The 24,686-nt window shown below is 34.3% G+C and overlaps 1 protein-coding gene across 2 annotated transcripts in view; it reads right to left on the reverse strand.

Moving 5' to 3' along the window:
* The window catches only part of NLK (nemo like kinase), a 131,826-nt gene that overhangs the window by 45,443 nt on the left and 61,697 nt on the right, over positions 1-24,686 (reverse strand). For both annotated transcript variants that reach the window (XM_032457648.1, XM_032457647.1), the window contains exons 2-3: positions 14,390-14,519; positions 6,186-6,241 (exon numbers count right to left, since the gene is read on the reverse strand). In XM_032457648.1, coding sequence (XP_032313539.1) covers positions 6,186-6,241; positions 14,390-14,519 — 186 coding nt within the window. The remainder of the gene's footprint in view (positions 1-6,185; positions 6,242-14,389; positions 14,520-24,686) is intronic.

Here is a 24,686-nt window from a genome sequence, read left to right on the forward strand (position 1 = left end):
CATCTTATTTTACCCCACAGACTTCATTCTTCTTGAGGGAAACATTAAGAGGCAGCAGTGGGTTATGGGCACCCTTGGCCCACTGGACCAGCCTACATGGGTTCAAATCCCAGCTATGTCATTTTAAAGTGACCTTGATTAAGTTAATCTACCTCTCTGAGCTCCAGTTTCTTCATCTTTAAAATGGAGATAAGAATGAAGTATTTACAATAGTGCCAGACACATTAAATTAAAAAAAATTAAACAAGTGAACAATTCATCTCTATAACCTCCACATAGAGTAGTACCATGTTAAATACACAGCAGTGCTAAATGTTTGGCTAAATGATCAATTAGGCTGAGTAGATGCAAAGTTTTGGTTAAAGTCAGGAATTCTGATGTTCTTGGATTGTTCTAACTTTTCCTTTGTTTTGCCTTTCTGTGTCTCTGTCCTAGGCTCAGGGCTAAGGAGCCAGAATTGGTGACAATGGGTAAGTGAAAGTTTTTATTTTTGTTTAAAATCTTCAAATGCTTTTCAAGTAATCCAGCTTGTAAACTAAAATGGGAAAGAGTGAAAATCAGATCCCCAGTGCTCTCTGGACACACTGACTTTTTTTTTACATCACTATACTTTCCAACTTACATTGCAATTATTATATATGTAATTGTATCTCTCACTAGATTACAAACCTGAAAGGCACAGACTATCTCATTCAGTCATTTAATAAATATTTATTTAGTATCTATTATAATGTTAGGCATTGTTCTAAATGCTGGGAATACAACAATGAGCAAAACAGAAAAAAAAATCTTGGTTCTAGGAACATAGTTGATATTTATATTTATGTCAGAAATGAGGAGGAAATTCTAACAATACAGGAATCTTCAAAACTCCTAAAATATAGATTTCTGGTCCTTGCTGGTACTGTTATTGCAGGAGGAGTACATTTGTATATGCATATACACATTTCATTTTGTTTGTCCTTAGCTTTTCACTGACTCCTAGGAATCGCTGAGGGTTACAGAGCTGTTTCACAGCACTAGGGAATCATATATTGTATATTCTTTAAATTATAAAACATAATACACTAATACTGTCAATTAAACTACTGCATGTGGGGAGCCAAAAATTATACTATTGCCTACCAAGGACTTAAACTGGCCAAAATGGACATGTAGGTTCTCTTGATGCCTTTATGACAAGAGATTCCTGTTTAAACATTGCCTGTACAAGCCAAACCTATTCAAACAGGGCCACTTCTGAAAGTGAAAGAAAAAACTTATTAATAATTATACCAGGACAACAGGTAAAATCCAGGAGTCCTGGCAAACTGGGACACATAGTCATCCCATTAAACTTCTCATCTCCATTGGTTTTAGGTTGTAATTGTTTCTAGCACAGAAGACCTGTACCATCCATATTCTCTATAAAATGCTAAGATTATGTTTCAAGTTAAAAATAAGCTTTCCCCAAAGCAAATCAAATTTTAATTTCTAACCTAGTACTTTCTGGGAAGGGGTCTGTTTATGTACAGAGTCCAGAATCCTGATGGAAGCATGATAAATAATGTTTTCCAATCAAACAATTAGAAACTGGTTTCTCTTGGATTAAATTTCAGTAGGCTCAAAGTAATTAAGTGCCAAACTGCTTTCATACAGCTTTCCAAATAGGAACTCAAAGTGCAAAATGAATAATGTAATCCTTTCAGGCTAGAAGTTCAGTTCAGAGAAATATATAATCTTTCTTAATTGTTAAAGAATATATTTTCTAGATGGATATATTAGATTTTAAAACTATGAAAATACAAAATACAAAAAGATATAGAGGTTATGATAGAATTTATTGTTCCTTCCAAACCTGGCTCATGCTAAATCTGTTGAATCCTGTAGGGAAATTTATAAACAGTTATAATCTAGACATTATCCTTTAAAAAGTTACTTGAGGATTTATCAAAAGATGCACGGTCTTTCAAAACCCAAGCCAAATTTTTGGTGGGCACTGATGTAATCATTTTTATTACAGTTTCAGGGGAAAACATGACCAACTACATGATACACATGTGGACACTTATTCTACACTTGATTACATCAAAATGCTCATAGACCTCAGATCTTCTAAAATGATATTAACTATTCAATTAGTTTTAAAAAGATCTGGTTTAAAATACTGTCTGCTAAAACTTACATATGCAATATAATATCCCAACTTTCTAAACTTAGAAAAAAATGTAATAAATGGTACTATATGTTCAATGAAAGATTACTAAAGATTATTTCTTTCCCATTACAACTTAAATATGATAAATACATATTTTTGACTCTATAAACTGACTCCTTTATTGACTAAATATTAGAACATTCATTAGATGCACAGCAATATATGTACTTAGAACTTACCTAAAAAAAAAAAAAAACCCGCCTCAAACAGACCTCAAAAATAGCTTCTTCAAAGCACAATTCCAAGATCATATATCTAAAACTCAAAAATTATCCCTTCTAAAATCTGCAGATACAACAATCCTCCAACTTAAAGAGAAAGCACTATCTAAAACCACATGTAATGCATATGCCATTTTTCAAAGATACTACAGAGGGAGCTGCTGACACAGATGGATGATACATTAAGTTGAAATCAACTAGTAACTTGAGATCCTATTAATCCTCAATATTTTTGTGTTTTAGGTAGTAAGTTTTCTTATTTTTCAGAGAGAAAAGAATTTCTTTTTGCTTTGGCTACAACATATTTAGTTGTATTAAAAAGCACAGGACACAGAAAACTTTCTATTTAGGGTATTAAAAGAATCAGCAAAGGCAGAACATATATGTAACTAAGGTATTTCTTATGTTTCCACAAATTTTTTAGTATTATGTACTCCAAGCTAAATCATGCCTTCCTAAAAAAGTCTTTACAATCCTGTGGCAGATACAGGTTTAATTCCTTTTTATGATTAAAGGCTCTGGCGCTTTTCAAATGGCACCACCACTGGAAAATACCTTTTTTTCTGTGTATCATTCTACATGTAGATAAAAATTATACAACAGAAAACAACAATATTGAGGTTTAGGTCTGAGGATTTTTTTCCTATCTGTAGCCAGCTAATTACTGTGAAAGCACAGGCTTTTTTAACCTAGAGGTAAAGAGTTAAATAAAAAAGCAAAACATTTAAGTAAATGGTATACTAGGGGATTCCACAAATATTTTATGACAAAGGCTTTTTATTTAAACATTCATGAACAATTCTGGGGAGAGGAATTTCATAGAAACAGTCTGCTAGCTAATGAAATGGGCTGAAGTCAGCTCCCAACAGCTACTATACCACCTATGCTACTCATGTTTTTAAACCATAACTATGCTAAATTTTCCTCTGCTCTGCAAATTTTTGAAGTAATAATGAATCCAGGATCTCCCAGACTCAAATTATGGCCAATAATAACAAGTGACTGAAAAGTCCTAGCTTATAAAAGAACACATAGGGTTTTAAAAGGAGTAACAGACCTAAGTACAAAAAAATAATGCCTAATGTAAACAATTTATGCTTGAACTGTAAGACAGAAATGGGTATGAGTTAGCTAAGTATTCAGTGAAGAGGATCTAAACATATTTAACATTTGTTAAAAATATTCATATTCACCAGATATCTTATATGAAAGCATTCTTTCCCCACAGATGGATTAAAGGATTCACTCAGCAGATCTAGGTTGGCCAAACCCTATACATTCCAAAAGTCTTTAGGACTGGCCCATGAGTGGCTCCTGGGAAATAACCTTTGAACCCTTGCAATATCCTGACTCATAAAAATGTCAGTATACCTGGGGCTTTGGCCATTCCAGATGGTTTAAACTAACAATGTGATTTATGGTGAACACCTGTTTTTGTCGCCTGGGGCCCTGGGCCAGCTGTATTAGTTCAACCTCTCCGTGAGAAGAGAGGAGGGATGGAGACTGAGTAGCTGAGGTCAGTCCCAAAGGCTCCCTGAGCCCCTGTAAAAACCCTGGACACCAAGGCTCAGGTGAGCTTCCCTGTGTTGTCATACATTGTAGACGGGAGAATTAAGCACTATCTGTGCAATTTCACTGCGAGAGGACAACTGGAACTTTGTGCCTGGTTTCTCTTGAACTCTGCCTTAGGCACCTTTTTCCTTTGCTGATTTTAATCTGTACCCTTTTGCTATAATAAACTGTAAACTTGAGTAGAACAGCTTTCCTGGGTCCTTGAGTATTTTCAGTGCATCATCAAACCTGAGGGTGATCTTGGACACTTGTGACACACCTATAAATACAGTAAAATTCTTATTTAATAAAGATTTTTTCATTTCCAAAGCCAGCAATTTTATTTCCAAAGTGGCAGAAATAGTATTACACATTCATAGGAATGCCCTTCAGTATGTGGATTCCCTTCCCACCAACTAAAATAAAGAAGGTGGCTCCTGGCCAGTATAGAAAGTTACTTCAACTAATGGAAACAAGTACTTCTCCCCTCTTACCAGCTTCCCTCTTTTCTTCTATGAGGACCCAGGTAATCTTCAGGAAGTCTATGAAATGGAGTAATTAATGCTCTCACCGCAGTTGCTACCTCTGACTTACTAGCTGAGGAGAAAAGAACTTTCTCAGTTCTTCTATCCTTGGGTTAATTTTGTACTTAAAGGGAGTGTCAGAACCATCTGGCCTGGCCCAAGATCTCATTTTTGTATACCAAGAAGTATACAAAGATACTGTTATCAGCCAGGAGCTGGTCAAGGGCCAGTCTTTTCTTTGGAATGTGCAGGACTGGAGCACCCCAGGTCCACTGAGTTAACCCTTTACTGTACAAAGGGGTTAGTTAGTTCCACAAAGGATTGGTGGGTTAAAACATCAATAAGAATTATAGTATTCAAGAACTTTTGGTTGATCAGATCAAAACATCCCTGCAGTGTTGATAAGTGACAATTCTATCACCTAAGCGACTTAGTCATTCTCTTTCCCTTTGGGAAGCTCTTAATTGTTCCTACTTACTAAGGAAATTATAAACAATAACTGTCTTATGTGGAAGTACCTACCACCTGTGTAAAAATGAGATTTTCGTTTACCTCACTGCTGAATCTGAAAAAGTATCTTTGCTATTATATAGTTGGCCCCCCATAACCATGGGTTCTGCATCTGTAGATTCTGGTACCCACATAAGTCCTGGAACCAATTCCCCACAGATAATAAGGGACGACTATACTGGTTCCCATTCAGAGTGCTGGGCTAGTTTTAATAAAAACCTAGAGTAAATAAACTGCACTGTTTAGGGTTCCCTGCTTTCACTTAAAGCTTTACCAAGTTAAATGCATAATGGTAAATGGTGGTGTTTTGCCTGGGAATGTCAGATGGGCTAACCTATGTCCCAACTTTTTGCATGCATAGTCTCAGGAGTTATTACCAGGCATTATTTTACAACTTCTTATTATCCATGATACCCAACATACTATTTTCACACATTAACAGTAGTAACTGGAGAAAATTAAAGCCTCTATCTTGAGAGAATCATATAAGTAGGGACTAAAATCAAGACCACAGAGTCAGATTGCCTGGAACTGAACCTCAATACCAACACTTACTTGCTCTGTGATCTTGGTCAAATTTTTTATCTTTTGTGCCTCAACTTCCTCTTCTGTAAAATGGTAATAATCACAATACTTTTCCCAGATGGTTGTTATAAACTTAAATGCATAGAGAACTTAGAATTGTGCCTGGTATCTGCTAAAAACTTACATAAGTTATGGCTATTGTCATCATCACCACCAACATCATTTTTCCAAGGAACTTGGGACATTTAACTTACATTCTTTCTTTAATTTTCACCTTTCCCCAAGTGGTAGAAAAAAGGGCAGTATTGTCCTCTTGACTGATCGGCAGTTGTTACATAATGACAAGAGCACTTTTCTGAGTTCTACTACAACACACGCCGCCTCACTGGTTGCATCAGCAAAATGGGGGTGGCAATAACGTATCTCATATAAATATCTGCTCAGAAGTCTTGTTTTGTGATATCGCCACTCAGAATATACTGATAATGTTGTGCTCTGTCGGATACTGGGGAATTTCAAAGTTACCTGGTTCCAGGTACTCAACCACTTCTGCAAGGATGAGATTTAATATACTTCAAGGCATGAACCCCAAAAGGTGCTAGAAGAACAAATTAATAAAAAATTGCTCCCTTCTTTCACATCCCCTGGTTAGGATACATTTCTTCAAAATAGTCAATGTGTGGAGGTTGGAGTATGTCAAGGGCAGAGAGTACCTGGGAAAAGGAAAAAAAAAAAAAGCCAAATTTAGAGAACTAAAAAGGAAACAAAAAATGACATAAATGCAAGTAAATACTATTAACTCTTTAATGATTTAAGGCTTAGTTTCAATTGCCCACTGAGATTAACTACATTTATCAGTCAAGAAACATGGTCCTAAACATTAAGACGGGCTTGTAAACTTACTATCTAAAGGACAATTCTACCTAAACCAAAATGAGAGAGGCAACTGAGTTACACCACAAGCTACCAGAATCCCTGCCCAGGAGAGAGTGTTGGAAAGAAATTTCCTATTTTTAACAATCAGTGTTGTTCTAAGAACATGAGGAGCCATATCTACCATTCATTCGTTCATTCCTCAGTTCAGTAAGTGTTTACTAAGTGCATTCTATCTGGCAGGCACTGTGGCAGGCGCTTGGGTAAAACTGATGAACAAAACTGATTATCATTCCATGTCTCATGACTAGGGGAGAGGGAGGCATAATAAATAGGCACACAAATATATGATTATGATATTTATTATTATGCAGGGAAGAAGTAAAGAGGAATGGGGAGGAAAAAGTTTCCCTGAAGTAACAGAACTCTAAGAGTTGAAGCCTGAATAGGAGTTGGTCAGGTGATGCAAAGGCATGGAGGCAAGAAAGAACCAGGCAGATTCTAGAAACAGAAATGCCAGTGCTTATGGAACATAGTGGGAGGAAAATAGACTGGAATAAAACAAAAGAGAAAGGCAGGGGATATACCACACAAAATCTCTTTAAATTATGTTAAGTGTTTTGGATTTCATTCCAAGTACAAAAAAAGAAGTCACTAGGGTGGGAAAAAAAAAAAAAAAGACTTTAAGGCATCTGAAATTTAAGTCCTTTATAAAAGCAGGATACTACCAATGTAACTTCTGCCACTGAAACATACAAATAGGCCTTCTTCCCCTACCAGCTATCTATCTAATCTTTTAAACTCCATCTATGATGTCACCCCTATCTTGCTAATGAGAAATACCAGGATTAAAGGACACAGAAGAAATTATTTAATAGGAAATAAACTGTGTAGGACAAGTTCAAATCTTCTGATCTTTAGTTTTTTAAGAAAAAAATTTTATTATGGAGAACATCAAAAATATAAATGTGAGCAGAATAGTATAAAGAATACTCTTGTCATAAAGAACTAGTTTTAGTAGTTATCTACATATAACCATTCTTGTTTCATCTTTACCCTCCACTCTTCCTATTTAATTTTGAAGAAAATACCAGACTTACTTCAGCTATACATCAGTAAATATCTCTAAAAGATAGTTTTCAATACCATCAAATATTCAGTGCCCAAATTTCTAATTTTCTTTTTTAAAGTCTGTTAGTCTAAATCAGAGCTAAATAAGATTTACATTTACATGTTACACATATATTGATTTATGTCTTTTAAGTTTGAACCTATAGACTACTCCATTTCATTCTCTTTTCCCCTTGCTACTTACGTATGGAAGACACCTTGTTCATTTTAAAGGTTATTCTTTGTTCAGCCAAGCATGTGTCACTTTAAATTTTTTAATTAAACTAAAACTTCCTGTATTGAAGAAGCCTTCGCCCACTTTAAAACCAATTAAATATAAAGGTTTTAAAAATAGTTTAGATGTTTTATGAAGAATATCTATATTTCCTTTCTGAATTAAAATGTTTATATTTAGAATCTTGGTATAAATAGAAAATAACAGATTTTCCAGTTCCTTCAAAGAATAATTTTTATCATACGAAAGATAAATTATTTCATTTCTTTATTTTTAAAAACCTATAATTAGCTGGTGTCACAAATTCACATAAATTCACTTCTCATTACGTGATAGAACAATTTTTAACATGAATATTTGATGCTTGAGGAAGACAGTTAGAAATTAGTGTTTTACTTGACATCTTTCGGACTCTAAACTCTGTATCTGAACAACATACATCCTGTCTTGGGGGAAAACATAATAAAATGAATGACAGCGTCCATTAGACAAAGCTATTTTACACTTCAAATCTATCTGCTATAATTAGAGGTTATCTAGAGGAAAGTGACAACCATACATTTTAAACCTTGATAGAGAAGAATGAGCCTTTCTTACTCCAAATTTGATGAGGCTTTTTGTAGAAAAGCCATGTAAAACAGGGTTAGACATTTGCACTAAAGCATTTAGCTGTGATTGTTAGCTTCAAAGGTACAATATTTTAAACTCTGCCTGAAAAATTTTAAATGCCTGTTTTCCTATGCTCCTGTCCTTTCTACCTCAAAATGTTTATCAGATGATAGCATTCCACAGAGTTTTTAGGTGGCAAAAACAGTGCTTAGACCAGGAGAAATGATCCAGGAATCTCAGAAGTGAGAAGGAATAGTAGTGAAGTTTCAAACTCCAGACTTCAAGCCTGACGCCCTGTTTAAATAGCCCAAATCCTCTACAACCCTACTATTATTTGTGGGAATAAAGTGTGTGAGATTATCCTCATGATGTAAATAGGACACAGGCAAAGAGTCAAAATATCCCAAAATACCATAGACTCAAATACAAAAAAAGCAAGCAGACTTGTCTAATTAAAAAATGAACTAAAGCTATATCCTTAAATAATGGTCATTATCAGTGTCTCAGCACATTTCTCAAATCTTCTAAGAACTGGACAAAAAGCTCATTGTGGTAGCTGCTTTTTAGAATTTTAACCTCTGTGATGTTAGAAGATTCATTATAAATTGGTTACATGATGAGTGAATGGCTTAGTTTTTTTCTTTTTAGATAGCCCTTTATCAATAAAACAATTGCCATGAATAATCTCAATCCGAACTGTAAAAGACTAAAAATATAACTGTTCACAGAATTCATTTTAATCCCATACTTAAGCAATGAAGCTACCCCTCCCCGTTCTCTCATCAGCTCCCAAAAGATTTTAAGTTCTTTAAGGTAGAGACTACATTTATTACTATTATTTTGTATGGAGTGGTAACATAAAGTATACAAATCCTAAGTATATACTTGGATTAATTTTTACACAAAGTATATAACATGATAAATTTTTACTCCATGGTTAAAATCTAGATCAAGAAATTAAGCATTTCAATATCCTATAAAGCCCCCTTGCCTCTTTCAAGTCAAAACCCATCCCCACTCAGAGATTAGCACTATTCTCATGTCCATTACCAAAGGTTCATTTTGCCTGTCCTTGAATTTTATACAAATTGAATCATAAAGAGTGAACTCTTTTCTATATGGCTTCTTTCATTTAATGTTATACCTTTGAAATTCATCCATGTTGGCTCATCCTTTTTATTGATGTGTAGTGTACCATTATATGAATGGACTGTAACACAGTATATTTATTCAGAGTACTCATGGCAAACTTTTTGGGCTGTTTCTAAATGGTATCATGAACAGAGCTGCTATGAACATTCTCGTACCTTTGGTAGAGACACACAGTCATCCATCTTGCATATACCAAAGAGTTGAACTGCTGGGCCATTAGGCTGGTGTATATTTAGCTTTAGTAGAAACTGCCAGTTTTCCTAAATGGTTTTACAGATTTACATTCTCACCAGCAGTAAGAGTTTTAGTTGATTCACATCCTTGTCAACACTGGGTATTGTCAGTCTTTCACTTCAGCCATTCTGGTGGGTATATAGTAGTATCTCACTAGTCTTGATAACTAACAACTCTGAGCAATTTGTCATATGCTTATTAGCCATTTGGTTATCCCCTTTTGTGAAACTCTTGAGTAACTCTTTACTGATGGACAAAAATTCTTGATTCATAGAAGCTCTTTATAAAATATTGATGTTCAGGTATAGAATTTACAGTTTGAAAAATGTCAAGTAAAATAGTTATTTTTAATGGTCTTCCTCAAATGCTAACCATTTATTTTAAAATTGTTTTATCACATAATCCATTCTGGAAACAAGTTTATTGTCTTTGTCTTTTTATTCTCTCAAACTATGGATGAGCATTAACTCTTAATGTTAATGGTGCCCAGTTTAATACATTTTTAAAAAACGGTCAATGCTTTTTACTTGTCTAGTTAAGAAATCTTTGCTTATCTCAAAGTCATGAAGATCTTTTCCTATGTGTTATTCCAGAAGCTTTATTATTTAACCTTTCACATTTAAGTCTATGATCCATTTTGAAATAATTTATGTATGAGTCATGAAGTAGATTTTTTTTTTTCCATATGGATAGCTAATTGATTCCTGTTTATTGAAATGGCCACCATTTCCCTCTGGACTGCAGCGGCACCTCTCTTGTAAATCAGGTAAATATATACGAATACGTCATTTTAAAGACTCTCTAGTCTGTTCCATTAATCTGTTTGTTTATCCTTGTGCCATCTCGATTATAGTTGCTTCATATGTTTCTATATCTGGAAGTGTAAATCTCTCTGATAAACTTCTAGATTGTCTTGAGTATTTCAGGTCTTTTGCATTCCTGTAAACTTTAGAATGTTTGTCAGTTTCCATACACACATACAAAACCCTGCTGGAATTCTCACTGGGGTTACACTGAATGCATAGTTCAACTTGGGGAGAACGTGCATATTCACCACAGTGAGTATATTCCAATCCAGGAACACAAGAGATTGTATTTTTTTTTTTGAGACTCTATTATTTTAAATGTATCAAGAATATGCCCAGTACCACAAATTTTAGGCAGAGAGCAAACCAAATCTACTGAAAAGTAAACTACTCTAATCATCCTTTGCCTTTTCACACTCCACAGCAGCAGAATCATTAGCATGAACAATGTCTGCAGCTAAACAGCCTGTCTGCATTCAAACAAGGATCCTACTGGTCCCATACTGGTATATTCTTTAGCCTACTTATGAACCCAGAGACGCCTGGTTTGAATTCGGTCAGACTATACAAAGGAAAACAAATGATCTTTTTTGCCTTCACTACCTCTTCTTTGCCTCCTCTGCTTCTCTCTCAAGTACTCCAGAACTAAAAGTTGGGAAAAAGTAACTCCAGGAAAGATCACTGAGGCTATCATTCCAGACTCGCGATTTCTTCCTTCCTTCCTTCCTTCCTTCCTTCCTTCCTTCCTTCCTTCCTTCCTTCCTTCCTTCCTTCCTTCCTTCTGTCACTTTCATTCGTTCACTTACTCAATACTGACCACTTACCATGTGCTTAGTGCTATGCCTATGGACAAGAAAACCCCAAAAATTGGATTACAGGGACTCTTAGCAGGAATAAATGGACCCTATGGAGGCTCTGAATGGGCTTCAGAAGACTAGTGAAAGCCTAAAGTGACATAAAAATTGTGTGTATGTGTATTTTTCCAAAAGAAGGTTCATAGCTTTCATCAGATTCTCAAAGACTGAAAAAAACCCTCAATCATTCCTTTTCCATGCTGATAAAATGACAGCTATGTCTATGTATATGCATGTGCAAGTGCATAGCTGGGTGAAGTAGAGAATATTTTGTCAGATTTTATGATAGCTCAGATTCTGACTAGACATTATTGAGAGGCCTAAACAACATCAATCTTTAGAAAGTTAAACCCATTTCTGTCTCCCTAAGTTATTACATCAAGGTGAACACATCCTTTAAGATGAACAACCTTTAAGAAAAAGAAAGTGTATATATATATATGTTCACTTATGTACAAATATATGTGTATGTATGTGTGTGCTCAGTCAGATCACCCGAAATCAAAGAATATGATACTATGACTTTGAAGGTTCTGTTCAAAAGAAAATCCGAAGCTTCCCAGGGCTTTGTAGCTATTCTCTGACACATAAAAAGCCATCCAAATTAAAATCCAACAATAGCCAGGTAATCTTTCTAAATGCCATTTTCAGCATGACATTCCTTTCTTCTCCTTCTATTCAATCAATTCTATTCAATCAAATCTCAAAAGGTTCATCTTAAAGTTTACCTTTTCCATGTTTAAAGCATCTTTGAGATTCTAAGTCCACAACAATTTCTCTCTTTTTCTTAACAGTATGATACTTGTCTACCATCAGTCACCTGGGAAGCTTAAAAAAATACAGCTACTTGGGTCTCAACCCCAGACATTACAATTTAGTAGGTCTGGGATGAAACCCATGAATCTGCATTTTTAAGGCTTACCTGGTGATTCTAATATACTTTTAGGTTTGGCTGTCCAGCTTTTCACTATGCACAGAACACAGAATATCCTGTATTAATGTTCAACCATGCAGGCCACAGCACTTATCACAGTATTGATCACATTACTAAACTCCTTGAGGGTAGAAACTCTTAGAAGCTAATGTAGTTTTGAGATATAGGATGTGCACAATAAATGTTTACTGATTAATGAACATGGGCTCACAAGCAAGACAGATTTAGACTCCGGTCTTGTGCCACCTTGACCTTGGGCAAGTTACTTAACTCCAAGCTTTGGTTTCTTCCTCTCTAAAGTAGGGATAACAAGCCCTATCTGACAAGATTTTTAAGTATTAATTAATTAATATATGTAAAGCATCTACACACTTCCTGACACACAGTAACAAATGTTAAACATCTGGTCCACTTCCCTGAAAAAACGACCATGTTTTAAACTTTTTTGTGTGTCCTCCACATGACCTGGCACTGCACTCTGCACCCAGGACACAAGTCAAAAACATTTGTTGCCTTAACTACATCAAACACCAGTTGCCACTTAGATTGGCATTCCACACATACCAGGTATGCTGACCCTGAGATCCTTTTTAGATCTCAGAGCACAGATAAATTCATTATGTATAAAATAGTGGTGTCATGATGTCTTCATCTCCAACTATCTGCCTCACTTCTGAGCATTCCCATAGAAGTCATAAGCACTCTCTCATGACAGAGCTCAGGAGCTCCAAACAATAGGTGCTGTGTTTTAATATGTGTGATTTTCATGAATGCAGTTTGTTTCTTTTCTTATACTACTCACTCTGACACTATCTTTATAACTTAATTTATTACTCTATAGGAATGAGTTATGAGCAAAGATAGCAATATATACAGATAGCAGCCTATTACACCAGCCCTCCCTTACAAAAGAAACCAAGATATGTTTGAATGTAATAAACCATTGAAACCCTTAGTGAGTTTCTGATGCTACCTTCAAAATATTTCTTCACCATGGATCACTTTACTTGAGTCTCTGACAATGTACATAAGGCTTGTACTCTTTGATGCTGGGGTGGCATTTAAGTAAATTTGAGAAATAAATAACAAAGCAAGCACTAGACATCACTCTAAAATCACTTCCAAAATGTGAGGAACCAGGTGTAAAATAGCAACTGGAAAGATACTTTGATAGTTACTGAAACAAACACATTGCTAGGTAGTTTCAACTGGATGAAAGACAAGCAATAACTTTTTAAAAAAGTTTAAGGGAAACGGATTTCAAGAGGGGTAATCAATAAAATGAAATATGTCAAACCAATGAGCTTCAAGTAAACATACTATAAGTTTGATATTCCTAGTTTTATCAAACACTTAAAACTTTTACAAATTTACACTTCGGCCAAAGTTCTTAAGGTTCCTGTGTAAACAAGCAGTCAGATTCATAAGAAATTATTATTTCCCTGATTTTTATTTCAGGAATTAAAGTAGCACAGGTTTAGTTGCTGACATGCCCCAGGTAAATTTTACATGTATCAAACTTTTAATTTAGGATTAGTTGAGGAAAAGCTATCTCTCAAACCACTATGATTCTATTTGCCCATGAGTTGTCGTCTTCTTTTTTTTTTTGCCCATGAGTCTTGACATCTCTAAAAACAGCTATTAAGTAAGATAACCTGTTACTTTAAGAATTGTACTGTTTTTCAAAAGAAGAAATGTTTCCCCATACCTTTAACTTAGTTTCTGGTTTAAAATATTAAAAGATTAAAATAAAGCATTTAAAATCAGGGGCCAATTATTTTTATTTAAATCACTTAGACCACATATTATATTCTATTTTTATGTTGAATATTAGTATTGTTCCTCAGCTAAATATTAGCATTTGCTTTATATCAATATTTATCTGTCAAATAATAAATCCTAGAATTCACTTAAACTTGCTTATTATTCTAATTTGTCTCAGGTTTCCAAATCTCTTAATAAGGTTCATGTACTCTTTTTAACACTTTTGCTCTTTACTAGTACAATTAAACACGTTTAGCAAATAGTTTATCCCAAACACCAATTTCACTTACATTATCATGTTTAAAAAAACACAACATCTTCAATTCCCGGAAGACCCTTTTGCAAGAGACCAGATTCTGGAAGACGTTGGGCATCTTTTTGAGTGCTACTCTCTTTCCATCTCTTGGATCTGTTACTGACCTAAAGACACAATATTTAGGGGGAGAGGAGAAAAAGACAGAGAAATCAATTCCAATCTTTGTTCTTCAGTGTTTCAGAGTATGACAAATACCTTTATGTTAAAACACCCAGTATTAAATCCACTCAATAATGCTTAAGGTATCAGTGAGGAAGATTTTAAAAAAGTATAATCAAAGAGAATGTTTAGCCCACCCAACTCACTTGCCATGACTTTTCCCTTATTAAACCCCTGTCTAAGTTTCTTTAAGCACTTAATCTTCCTGAGAGGTCACTTAGCAATACATCTGAGGTAGAAGGGCTCTTAATGGTAAAGCCATTTTAAAGATGGTGGGGGAGGGGTAGGAAGTACAGGTCATTAACACAACTGAGATCAAATTAATTGCATGCTTTATTTCCAGAACCCAATTCAGTATGGAAGAGATGTTCATTCAGATGTTGTCCCATTTAGTTCAACATAGAAAACACAATTCAAATATTTTGGTTTCTTATATAAATGAACATCTTTAAGTAATACGGATTTCAGCACACTTCAGGACATAACCGTGTCCCCTTTTAATTCTGAGCAGCAGTTTAGGACTGTAGCTTCTAGGTTGTGATAACCTCTGCTCTTTTGTTTCTCAGTTCTTGGTATGACAACTGCCTCCTGTGGCTACTCTCTCTTTAACAGCTCAGTGTCCACCTTTTCTCTCTTTTAACCTCTTAACACCTGTACAACCAATTCCTTGTATTACATTTCCCTATGTTTGAAATACTAGTGTGTTTTCCATTTTTCTGACTGGACTCAATTGATACACATTAAATCAAACAGTTTTGGTAAAGAAGGCCAAGTGGCTGTTTGGCAACTTGATTTTCCATAAATTAACCTAAAGATTTTTTTCCTTCCATCCACCATCTATGACCGGCTATCATTGTAGAATTTATTCCTGTCAAATTTATTTTGCTAGATTCCTATCATTCTTTCAGTTCCTGTTTCAGCCGTTCAACGCTTTGGCTATCCCTATCAGATTCGTATCATTTAAAAATCTGACCTATATGTCATCAGGGCCTTTATCCAAGTTACTAATTAAAATTTAGAACAGGACTGAAGATTGTGCTCTGCAACAGATACAACACTAGAAACCATCTAAGAGGCTGGCATCTAATCATTAATTTTGGGTATGGTTATTCAATCAATCAATTAATTAATTAACTACAATCACTCAGTTTATTTCTTCATCTTCATATTTCATCAAATCAGATACTATCAAATCACCTTCCCAAAAATAAAGCATTCCCATTATTTACCTATGAGCCTAAAAATCGTACCAAACTTTTATGAATATCACCACTTCTTTATAAATTCATCCTAATGATCACTACTTCCTTTCCTAAGTGCTCATAAAACTCTTAAATGCTGCATTCTAGTATTTTTAAACAGCAGGAGGTCTTTACTTTCTCCTACTGATTGAAAATTTGGTAAGAACAAAATATCATTAAGTCTTCAATAGCTTGAAGTGTAATTCAACCAGGCTAAGAGACCTAACATTTTTGACCATTGTCTAAAAAATACCAACCAAAATCCACAACACTGCTTAAAATCCACATAAACTAAGAAAGTAAAATAGGAAAGAAACCAAATATAGTATTATAGTTAGACTATTAAAAATAAAATTCTTTTTTGGTTTAAATATACCACTTCTGTAGCTAGACACCAGAAGATGAAAATGTCAGTGAAATACAAGGAAGGGAAATTTTGGATCACACTCTGGATTTAGTTGTCATTGTCTCTTGTATTGTTTGTTTTCTGAGGGGGAGGTAATTAGGTTTCTTCACTGATTTTTGCTTGGTACCGGGGATTGAACTCGGGGACCTCTCGGGTGCTGAGCATGCACCCTACCACTTGAGCTACAGCCTTCCCCCTGTCATTGTTCTTGAGTCTTCTTTAATCTAGAACAGTTACTTAGCGTTTCTTTGTCTTTCACGATATTGCCATTTTGGAAGCGTACAGGCCAGTTATTTTGTAGACTGTTCCTCAATTTGAGTTTGTCTAGTGTTTTTTCATGATTAGATTCACATTATGCATTTTCAACAGGAACAACACAGAAGTGGTGTCTTCTCAGTGCAACACATAAGGGGCACATGATGTCAATTTTTTCCATTACTGGTGGTAACTTTGATCACCTGGATAAGGTGTCTGTCAGGTTCCTTCATTGTAAAGTTATTATTTTTTTGCTTTGTAACTGTGTAAATAATGCTATTCCTCATCAAACTGACCCACCACCATTAGTATCCCTTGATGGTTTTTGCTTAAATCAATTATTACTATGGTGTTGCCAAATTGTACATTAGTAATTTTTAGTATCTTTAATAGCTAGCCTGCACAATAAATATTGGTTTTAAATTATGAGTAAATTGATTTAACACAATACCCTTTCCAAGTCCTCATGCAGCAATACTTCTTCACACTGGTCTTGAACCCACTGTGGTGAGATAAGCTGCTCTAAGATAAATCCCCTCCTGGCTCAAGGTTAGTGCTCTGCCTTGTAATGTTTTAAGGTAAAATTCACAAAGCAGCATTTTATTTTATTATTCATGCAAAAGCCAGTCATGCCTGTGGCTGGTAACAATATAACTCTAATGAATGTGAATGGCAGTGCAGTAATTTCACGCCATGTTGAGTTTGTTCTCTCTTAACTTGAGGTAGCAGATGCTTTAGTTCAGCACAAACAGTGCCACAGAACACAGATAAGTGTGGAAGCCTGTTACACAGGAATTCTTTAATTTTCTTTGTTACTGAAAGGCTTGCTGTGTTTAGTTTCTCTGCTGCTGCAATACCCTGGTTATTCCAACTGCACTTGTTAATGAAGCTACAGCTGTAGAGATAATGAACAACATTTAGGGCAACTTTCTTCATTTCAGAAAAAAGCCATCCTTCGACCTACAACTCACTTATTGGTCAGTTACTTTCTCTAAAATACTGAATGCTCTAAATAAAACATTGCATCTGTCATTCCATCTGATTACCTTCATAAGCCTTCAAGTTATACTAACAGGCATTTACTTGCTAAGTTTTAAATTCATGGTTAATTCTATATTATATTAAAAATAAAGTTTTAAGGGTTGTGAGAAAGAATCCTTTCTTACATCTGCTTGGGGTGCATCAATCCTTTTCTGCACTTAGAATATAAGTTCAACTGTTTTTTAAACAGCTAGAAGAACCCACAAACCATTCTTCAGAGAGATATAAAGTCAGTCAAAAGAGTACAATACCAAAACAGGAAGCTTTTTAGACCTGGTGTGGTCGTTTTGTTGTGGAGTTTTCTTAATCCCAGGGAACTGTGACCATTGCCACAAATCTGCTTAAATTACTGACAAGCAGAAGGGCTGGAATTAAATAAGAGTGAAATTTATTATTGGGGATACTTTCCCAGGCTCTAGAATGTTACTTTACAATATCTTTAAATTAGTATAACTAATCAGAAAGAATCTCCAAGAAATTATATGCTCCTCATTCATTTTATGTGAAGAAACTTTTCCCCATGTATTTTAGCAGTTTTAAAGTTCATAGTTCTGATATGGGTTTTTAACTATCTAAAGCAAAAAAATAATTTATAATGAGAATGCTTCAACTTGCAGTAAGAAAATCAGGTTCTTCTAGTTTGTCACATTAATTTATAATCAGCAATCCTCTATTTTTTGCTAGACATATTACAATTACTACTTCAACTGTACCAATATAGTACACATCTCAGTAACAGAACTTCCTCCTAACTAGACTGAGTATTTAATTATTGCCTTTACATTCATTTTGAAATTTATTTCCTTAAAAGTTATTTTTATTTGTATTTAGATTAAATCTGCTTGAGAAAACAATAGTAAACTATGAGACAAAATTTTTGACAAGTCAGTCTAGAAAATGTTTATTTGTCCTTAGTACCTGTTATATGTTCATGGGCACTATAGGTTAAAGAATAAGGAACTTATTTGTATGACAATGAATGGTTTTTCTATCCTAAACTTCAACAGGCTATATAGTTTGTGTGCACTCTGACATAATTTACAAAGTTGCACACTAGAAGAACAAACCTTCTGGGTCTCCCTGCCCCCACCCAAAAACAGATAAAAAAGGATTCTCATCTTTCATATTTAGGTAATTTGTTCCATTAGTTGGGGTTTTCTGATGTTTGGTTCTTTTTTTAAAAAACCTGGTATTTGCTGACTTAGCTCTATACATAAGAGACCCTTTTCCTTTTATCCAAGATACTTATAAAATGATCCCCAAATCTGTTAATCTGATTATGACAAGGAAAAAAGGTCTTACACGATAGCCAAACCAAAGCAGTCAGATCATTCATTCTTTTTCTCATATCCTAACATAATACTATTGATCAGAAGATGCAAAATATCTACATTTAACTGAAAGAGTTAAATATGAACTTAAACATCTTCTACCTCTGTGTTTAAATAAGCATAAATAGCAATGACCCAGCAGCCACTGAGCCACTCTGATCTGTAGTGAGACACGCAGAGGTGCTGATAAGGGAGGAAGAATAAGGAACAAGAAACCCATTCAATATCAAGCTGTCATATTTATTTTCAAACACTTGTAACTAGTGAATAAGATCTAACTTTTAAGACCTCCTCAACTCCCAACACCAACAATCATTAAGTAAAAATATAGGTACAGAAATTATTTTATGTTAATTATTGTTGTCTTGCGAATTTTTCATGGATCTTTATATCATTAATTAATTAGTTCCATCCTTACTGCAGATGCTGGGAAGGCAGAGAGATCCTCCTCAGTTACTGTCAAATATCTCTGTAAGAGTCTGACCTGACTACACGAAAGTTGCCATACTGCCTTTTCAATGGGGATTTTCTCATGTTAGAGGGTGAACATGACACAGCCTAGTCTGCCAAGTCTAGGAAGTTTTCATGGCCCACTAGGCACAGTCCTCTCCTAGAAAAAGACCTATGAATATTGTATGGGGAGGAAAACCAGTTGCAATGAGGGAAAGGCTTCTGTACAAAGCCACAGAGGAAAATAATTCACAACAGCATCTCCTTGCATTTTAACAACTTTGGGCTAAAGGAAATTACAAAGGGTAACCAATACTATGTCACACAAAAATGTGCATGCTTTTAATCTCATTGATGATTTCCTGAGGGAGATGTGTTCAGTAACAGGAACACTGAGGGATATAAAGATTTTCTTAAATACTAAAGAATGGTAATTTTTGTTGTACATTTGGTTTATAAATGTAGGAGAGACCAAATGAAAGAAAAGAACAGCTTTATTCATACAGTAGCTTTATAAGATTATGGCTCTGCTGATGTCAAAAATTGTAATGAATTTAGAAACAGAAAGTTCACATCATCAGGAAAAAATGTTTCTTTTTAAACTGCCTTTAACTGTTTATAACTTAATTTAATAGAGAATGCTTTATCATTGGATATTTTAGTGGTTAAGCTAATATTTTAGTTATTACTTAACATAAAATATGTCTCAGTATGCTGTTAGTTGAAAGCAAACTAAAAATACCAACAGTAAATAGTCATTTTTGAAATAAAAGCGAAAATTTGAATATGGCTTAGAATTATGATTATAAATACCCATATTTTCTAGAAGTGTATATACTTAAGTATACATAGGTGAAATGACATGAGTCTAAGATTTGTTTTAATATACTTCAGTAATAAGGATTGTTGAAACAAATGAAGCAAATCTTGAAATTACTGAATCTGAGTGGTGGGTTAATGGGGCCTAACCATTCAAAAGTAAAGGAAATATATGTTTCAAAATTTGCAAAATAAAAATTAATGTTATTTATAATATTAAAAATATCCAATATTGGAATTAAAGCTATCAAAAAAATCTATGTAAGACTTCTACACAAAAAGACTAAAAAACATTATAAGAGAAATTAAGACATAAATAAATGGAGAGACATACTATATTCATGGATTAGAAAACTAGTGAAAAAAGGAAAAAAAAAAAGAAAACTACTCAATATTGTAAAAATTTTAATTCTCCCCAAACTGATTTATAGAGTCAGTGAAATTCAAAACACGAAACAGTTTTCTTTTTGTGGAACTAGACACATTAGTTTTAAAGCTTTTGTGTTAATGCAAATATGCCAAGGATAGCTAAGACACTATTGAAGAAGAATAAGGTGGAAAATTCCTCTACCAAATATAAAAATTTATTATAAAGCCACAGCAATTTAGTTAGTGTAATTTTGGTGCAATAGACCAATGAAATAGAAATATGGCCCAGAAACACATTCTCCAATATATAGATACTTGGCTTATCATAAAGGTGGCCCTACAGACAGGAAGGTTATGCTGTAAGCTAGTATTTCTCAGTTTCAAACAACTGTCTAAACATTTCTCTCCAACACTGGGACTAAGACTGCACACTATGTTTTGGTTTTGCCAACTTGCTCCTTGTTATGCTCTGCTAATAGGCAGCTTTCGTAGAGATTGCAAGGCTGGAAGACGAAAAAGGCACAAAGGGCTCTTACCTAAATACATACAGAACTCCTACAAATCAATTTTTTAAAAAGGCCTAAATAGGCATTTTACAAAAAAGGGTAATCCAAACGACCAATTAACACATGAAAAGGAATTTAATATCATTAGTCATTTGAGAAATATAAATTAAAACCAAATGAGAAAAGTACTATATAACCAACAAAATGGCTTATATTTAAAAGTCTGACAATACCAAATGTCTGGTGCAGATGTACCATGTCAATTACCATGTCAATTCTAATACACTGCTAGTAGAAGTGTAAGTTCATACAATCACTTTGGGAAACATGTTGGCTTTATATACTAAAATGAAGATAAGTATACACTGGAACCCAGCAATTTGACTCTTAGGTATACATCCAAAAGGAATGTGCATATCTATACACTAAAACTTTACTAAAACATTCATGGCAACCATATTTATAATACCGTTAAAGCCGATATCCATCAAATATCCATGAACAGTAAAATAAATAACAAATTGGTGTATATTCACATAATGAATACTCCACAGCAATTAAAATGAACTACTGCTATGTGTGATGACATAGATAAATCTCACAAACATAATTCTGAGCCAAAGAAAACAGTCCCAAATGAACAGCTACTGTAAGATTTCTATACTGTTAAAAATATAAGCAAAGTTAAACTCTAATGTTTAGGGATACTTAGGATATAGAAACTATTAAGAAAGGAAGCAGTTACCATAAAAGTAAGACAATGGTTATCTTGGGGTGGGGTATAGCATGATGAGGGGAAGAAGCCAAGGGGATTTCTGGGTGCTGTATGTCCTATTTTTCCTATAAATCACTGAACTGTATATTTTATTTTGTGTACTGTTTTTGTATGTGTGTTAGTATATAACTAAAAAAGGTAAAGACAAAATTCCCAGTTAAATTTGAGCATAAAAAAAGCATTTCAGACTGATATCTACATAATGAGTAATTTTTAAAGGGGATGATTCTTTCCAATTTTTTTTTTCACATAGATACACATCTACACTAGCCCAATGGATTTTGTCGTATCTTTCCTTGTGCCACTGGTTCATTCTGTATATTTCCCATGTTTTCAGAGAATTCCAAAAGAATTTGCTTGCTTAAAAAAATAAACATTTTCTTCATCATTACACAAGAATATGCTATTAAGGAGCATTCCACAGGAGAGTGCTGTCAGCAGAATTGCAGTCCCACCCCTAATCTAATCACAATCTCCCAACTTCTTCTATTGTGAAGCAAAATGCTGAAGCAGCTACAATATATAGATGTGCTTCAGGTTTTTAATTAGTTAGCCTTTTAAAAATAACCAAACCCAAAAATATTGCAAATACAAAACAGGAGGCAAGACTTCCAGCTGTGGCAAACTGAAGAAATCAGCAAATCCTCTCCCCACAAAACTAGTACAAAACTGGACTTAAGTGTCAAAAACAACCATCTCAGGGCTCCAGAAGACAACTAAGTCAAATGACAAATTTAAAAGTGTTATTTATGAAAAATGTGGAACTCTGAGTAGGAACAGTGGGAGTCAGTGGTATCATTGCTTGGGGTTGCTCCTTATCCACCCCCCACCGCAAACACAGTCCATGCAGTAGCTGTACTGGGCAGGGCTGGCCACGGAAACCAGCAGCTTCACTGTCTGAGGTTGCTGGTGTAATTTGAAATGGAAGGCAAAAACCCCATACCCAGTGGCATTGAAAATAAAAGTATTAAACTACTGGAAAAGAACAGATAAAGCCTACAGCTCTTCTAGCCTTGTGATAAAAACAAACTAGAAATGGAAAACTTTTTCAACCTGATAAAGGGCATATGAAAAACAGAGCTGGGGAGGATGGTATAGCTCAAATAGCGGAGCGCATGCTTAGCATGCATGAGGTCCTGGTTAAATCTCCAGTATCTACATTAAAGAAAAAAAATTAAATAAAATAAACTGATTTTATTTGCAGATGACATGATCCTCTATAGAGAAAATCCCAAGGAATACACAAAAACACTACTTGAACCAAGAAACAGGTTTACCAAGGTTGCAGGATACAAGATTATCATACAAAAGCTGATTGTTCTTCTGTATACCAGCAATGAACAATCTGAAAATGAAATTAAACAATTCCATTTACAACACAATCAAATATAATAAAATACTTAGGGAATAAATTTAACAGAAGAAGTGTAAGATGTATATACTGCAAACTATAAAACATTGATGAAATAAGTCAGAGAAGATTTAAATAGAACACTTTACATTCATGAATTGGAAAAGTCAATGTTAAGATGGCAATCTCCCCATAGGGACCTAAAGATTCAGTGCAATTCCAATCAAAACTAGAACCCTCATCTATTACTGGTGGGAATGTAAAATGGTATAGCCACTTTGGAAAACAGTTTGGCTGTCTCTGTAAAAGTTAAAAATAAATTTACCATATGACCCAGCAAATCCACTCTATGTATTTACACAAGAGTAATGAAAACATATGTTCACACAAAGACTTCTTCTGTGTGAATATTCATAGCAGTATTATAGCCAAAAAACTGGGAAGAGTCATATCTATCAAATAGTGAATGGATAAACAAACTGTGTTACATCTATACAACAGAATAAAAAGGAACAAATTATTACTTACTAACACAGATAAACCTCAGAAGTGGGAGAAAAGCCAAACACAAAAGACCCCATAATATATGATATCATTTATAAGAAATTTTTGGAAGAGACAAATTTAGAGAGATAGAAAGTATATCAGTGGTTGCTCAGGGTTGGGAATTGGAATGGGTGATTGACTACAAATCAATTAAGTACTAAGTTTTGGGAGTGATGAAAATGTTCTAAAATTGGTTTGTGGTGATGATTGCACAACAGTGGAAATTTATTAAAAATTATTGAATTATATACTCATGTTAGGTGAATATTATGGTACATAAATTATGCTTCACTAAAGCTGTTAACAAAAACCAATCACCTCGGAAGACTGACTGTTTACAATATTCTAGGCCCTATTCTTACTTTATGCTACATAATTTCCCCCTTGATATTTATATAGTTTTTCCATTTATCCACATGGATAATATATTAATCATTTATTCAAAGAAATACAGAAAAATTATCATTTCTCTCTTTTTTCTTTTATTTTAATCAGTGTTTTGTTTATTGCTAATTCATTTAGAAATTCCTATAATGTATGCAATGAAGAATTTATTAGTTTATAACAATATAAACCATAAATCAATTTTTGGAACTGCTACTTTGTTCTATGGTTTACTTGTTTATTTTTCAGCCAATACTATTTGATCATTATCACTTGATATGTCTTACAACTTTTGCATATAAAGCAGCTACTATCAAATTTAGCACATCAGAATCAACTGTTGGGCTTTAGAAAAAAACACAAAACCAAACAACCTTATTTCATTACTTGTAGCAGGGACTAAGAATTTGTATTTTTAAAAGCTCCCAGTTGACTCTTTTACCCAGATTCAAGAACCGTTGCTTTAAAGACAGGCTTTTGTAACTCTAAGGTACGTAAGAATCACCCAGAATTCCTAGTTTTAAAATGTAGATTGATTCACTATGTCTAGGGTGGGGAATTGAGATCTGCATTTATAACAAGCTTCCAGGTGTTTCTGATATTGCTGGTGGCAAGGTTTTAAGATATGTCAGTATTTT

Source organism: Camelus ferus, chromosome 16, assembly GCF_009834535.1.
Source record: "Camelus ferus isolate YT-003-E chromosome 16, BCGSAC_Cfer_1.0, whole genome shotgun sequence".
Lineage (NCBI taxonomy): Eukaryota > Metazoa > Chordata > Mammalia > Artiodactyla > Camelidae > Camelus > Camelus ferus.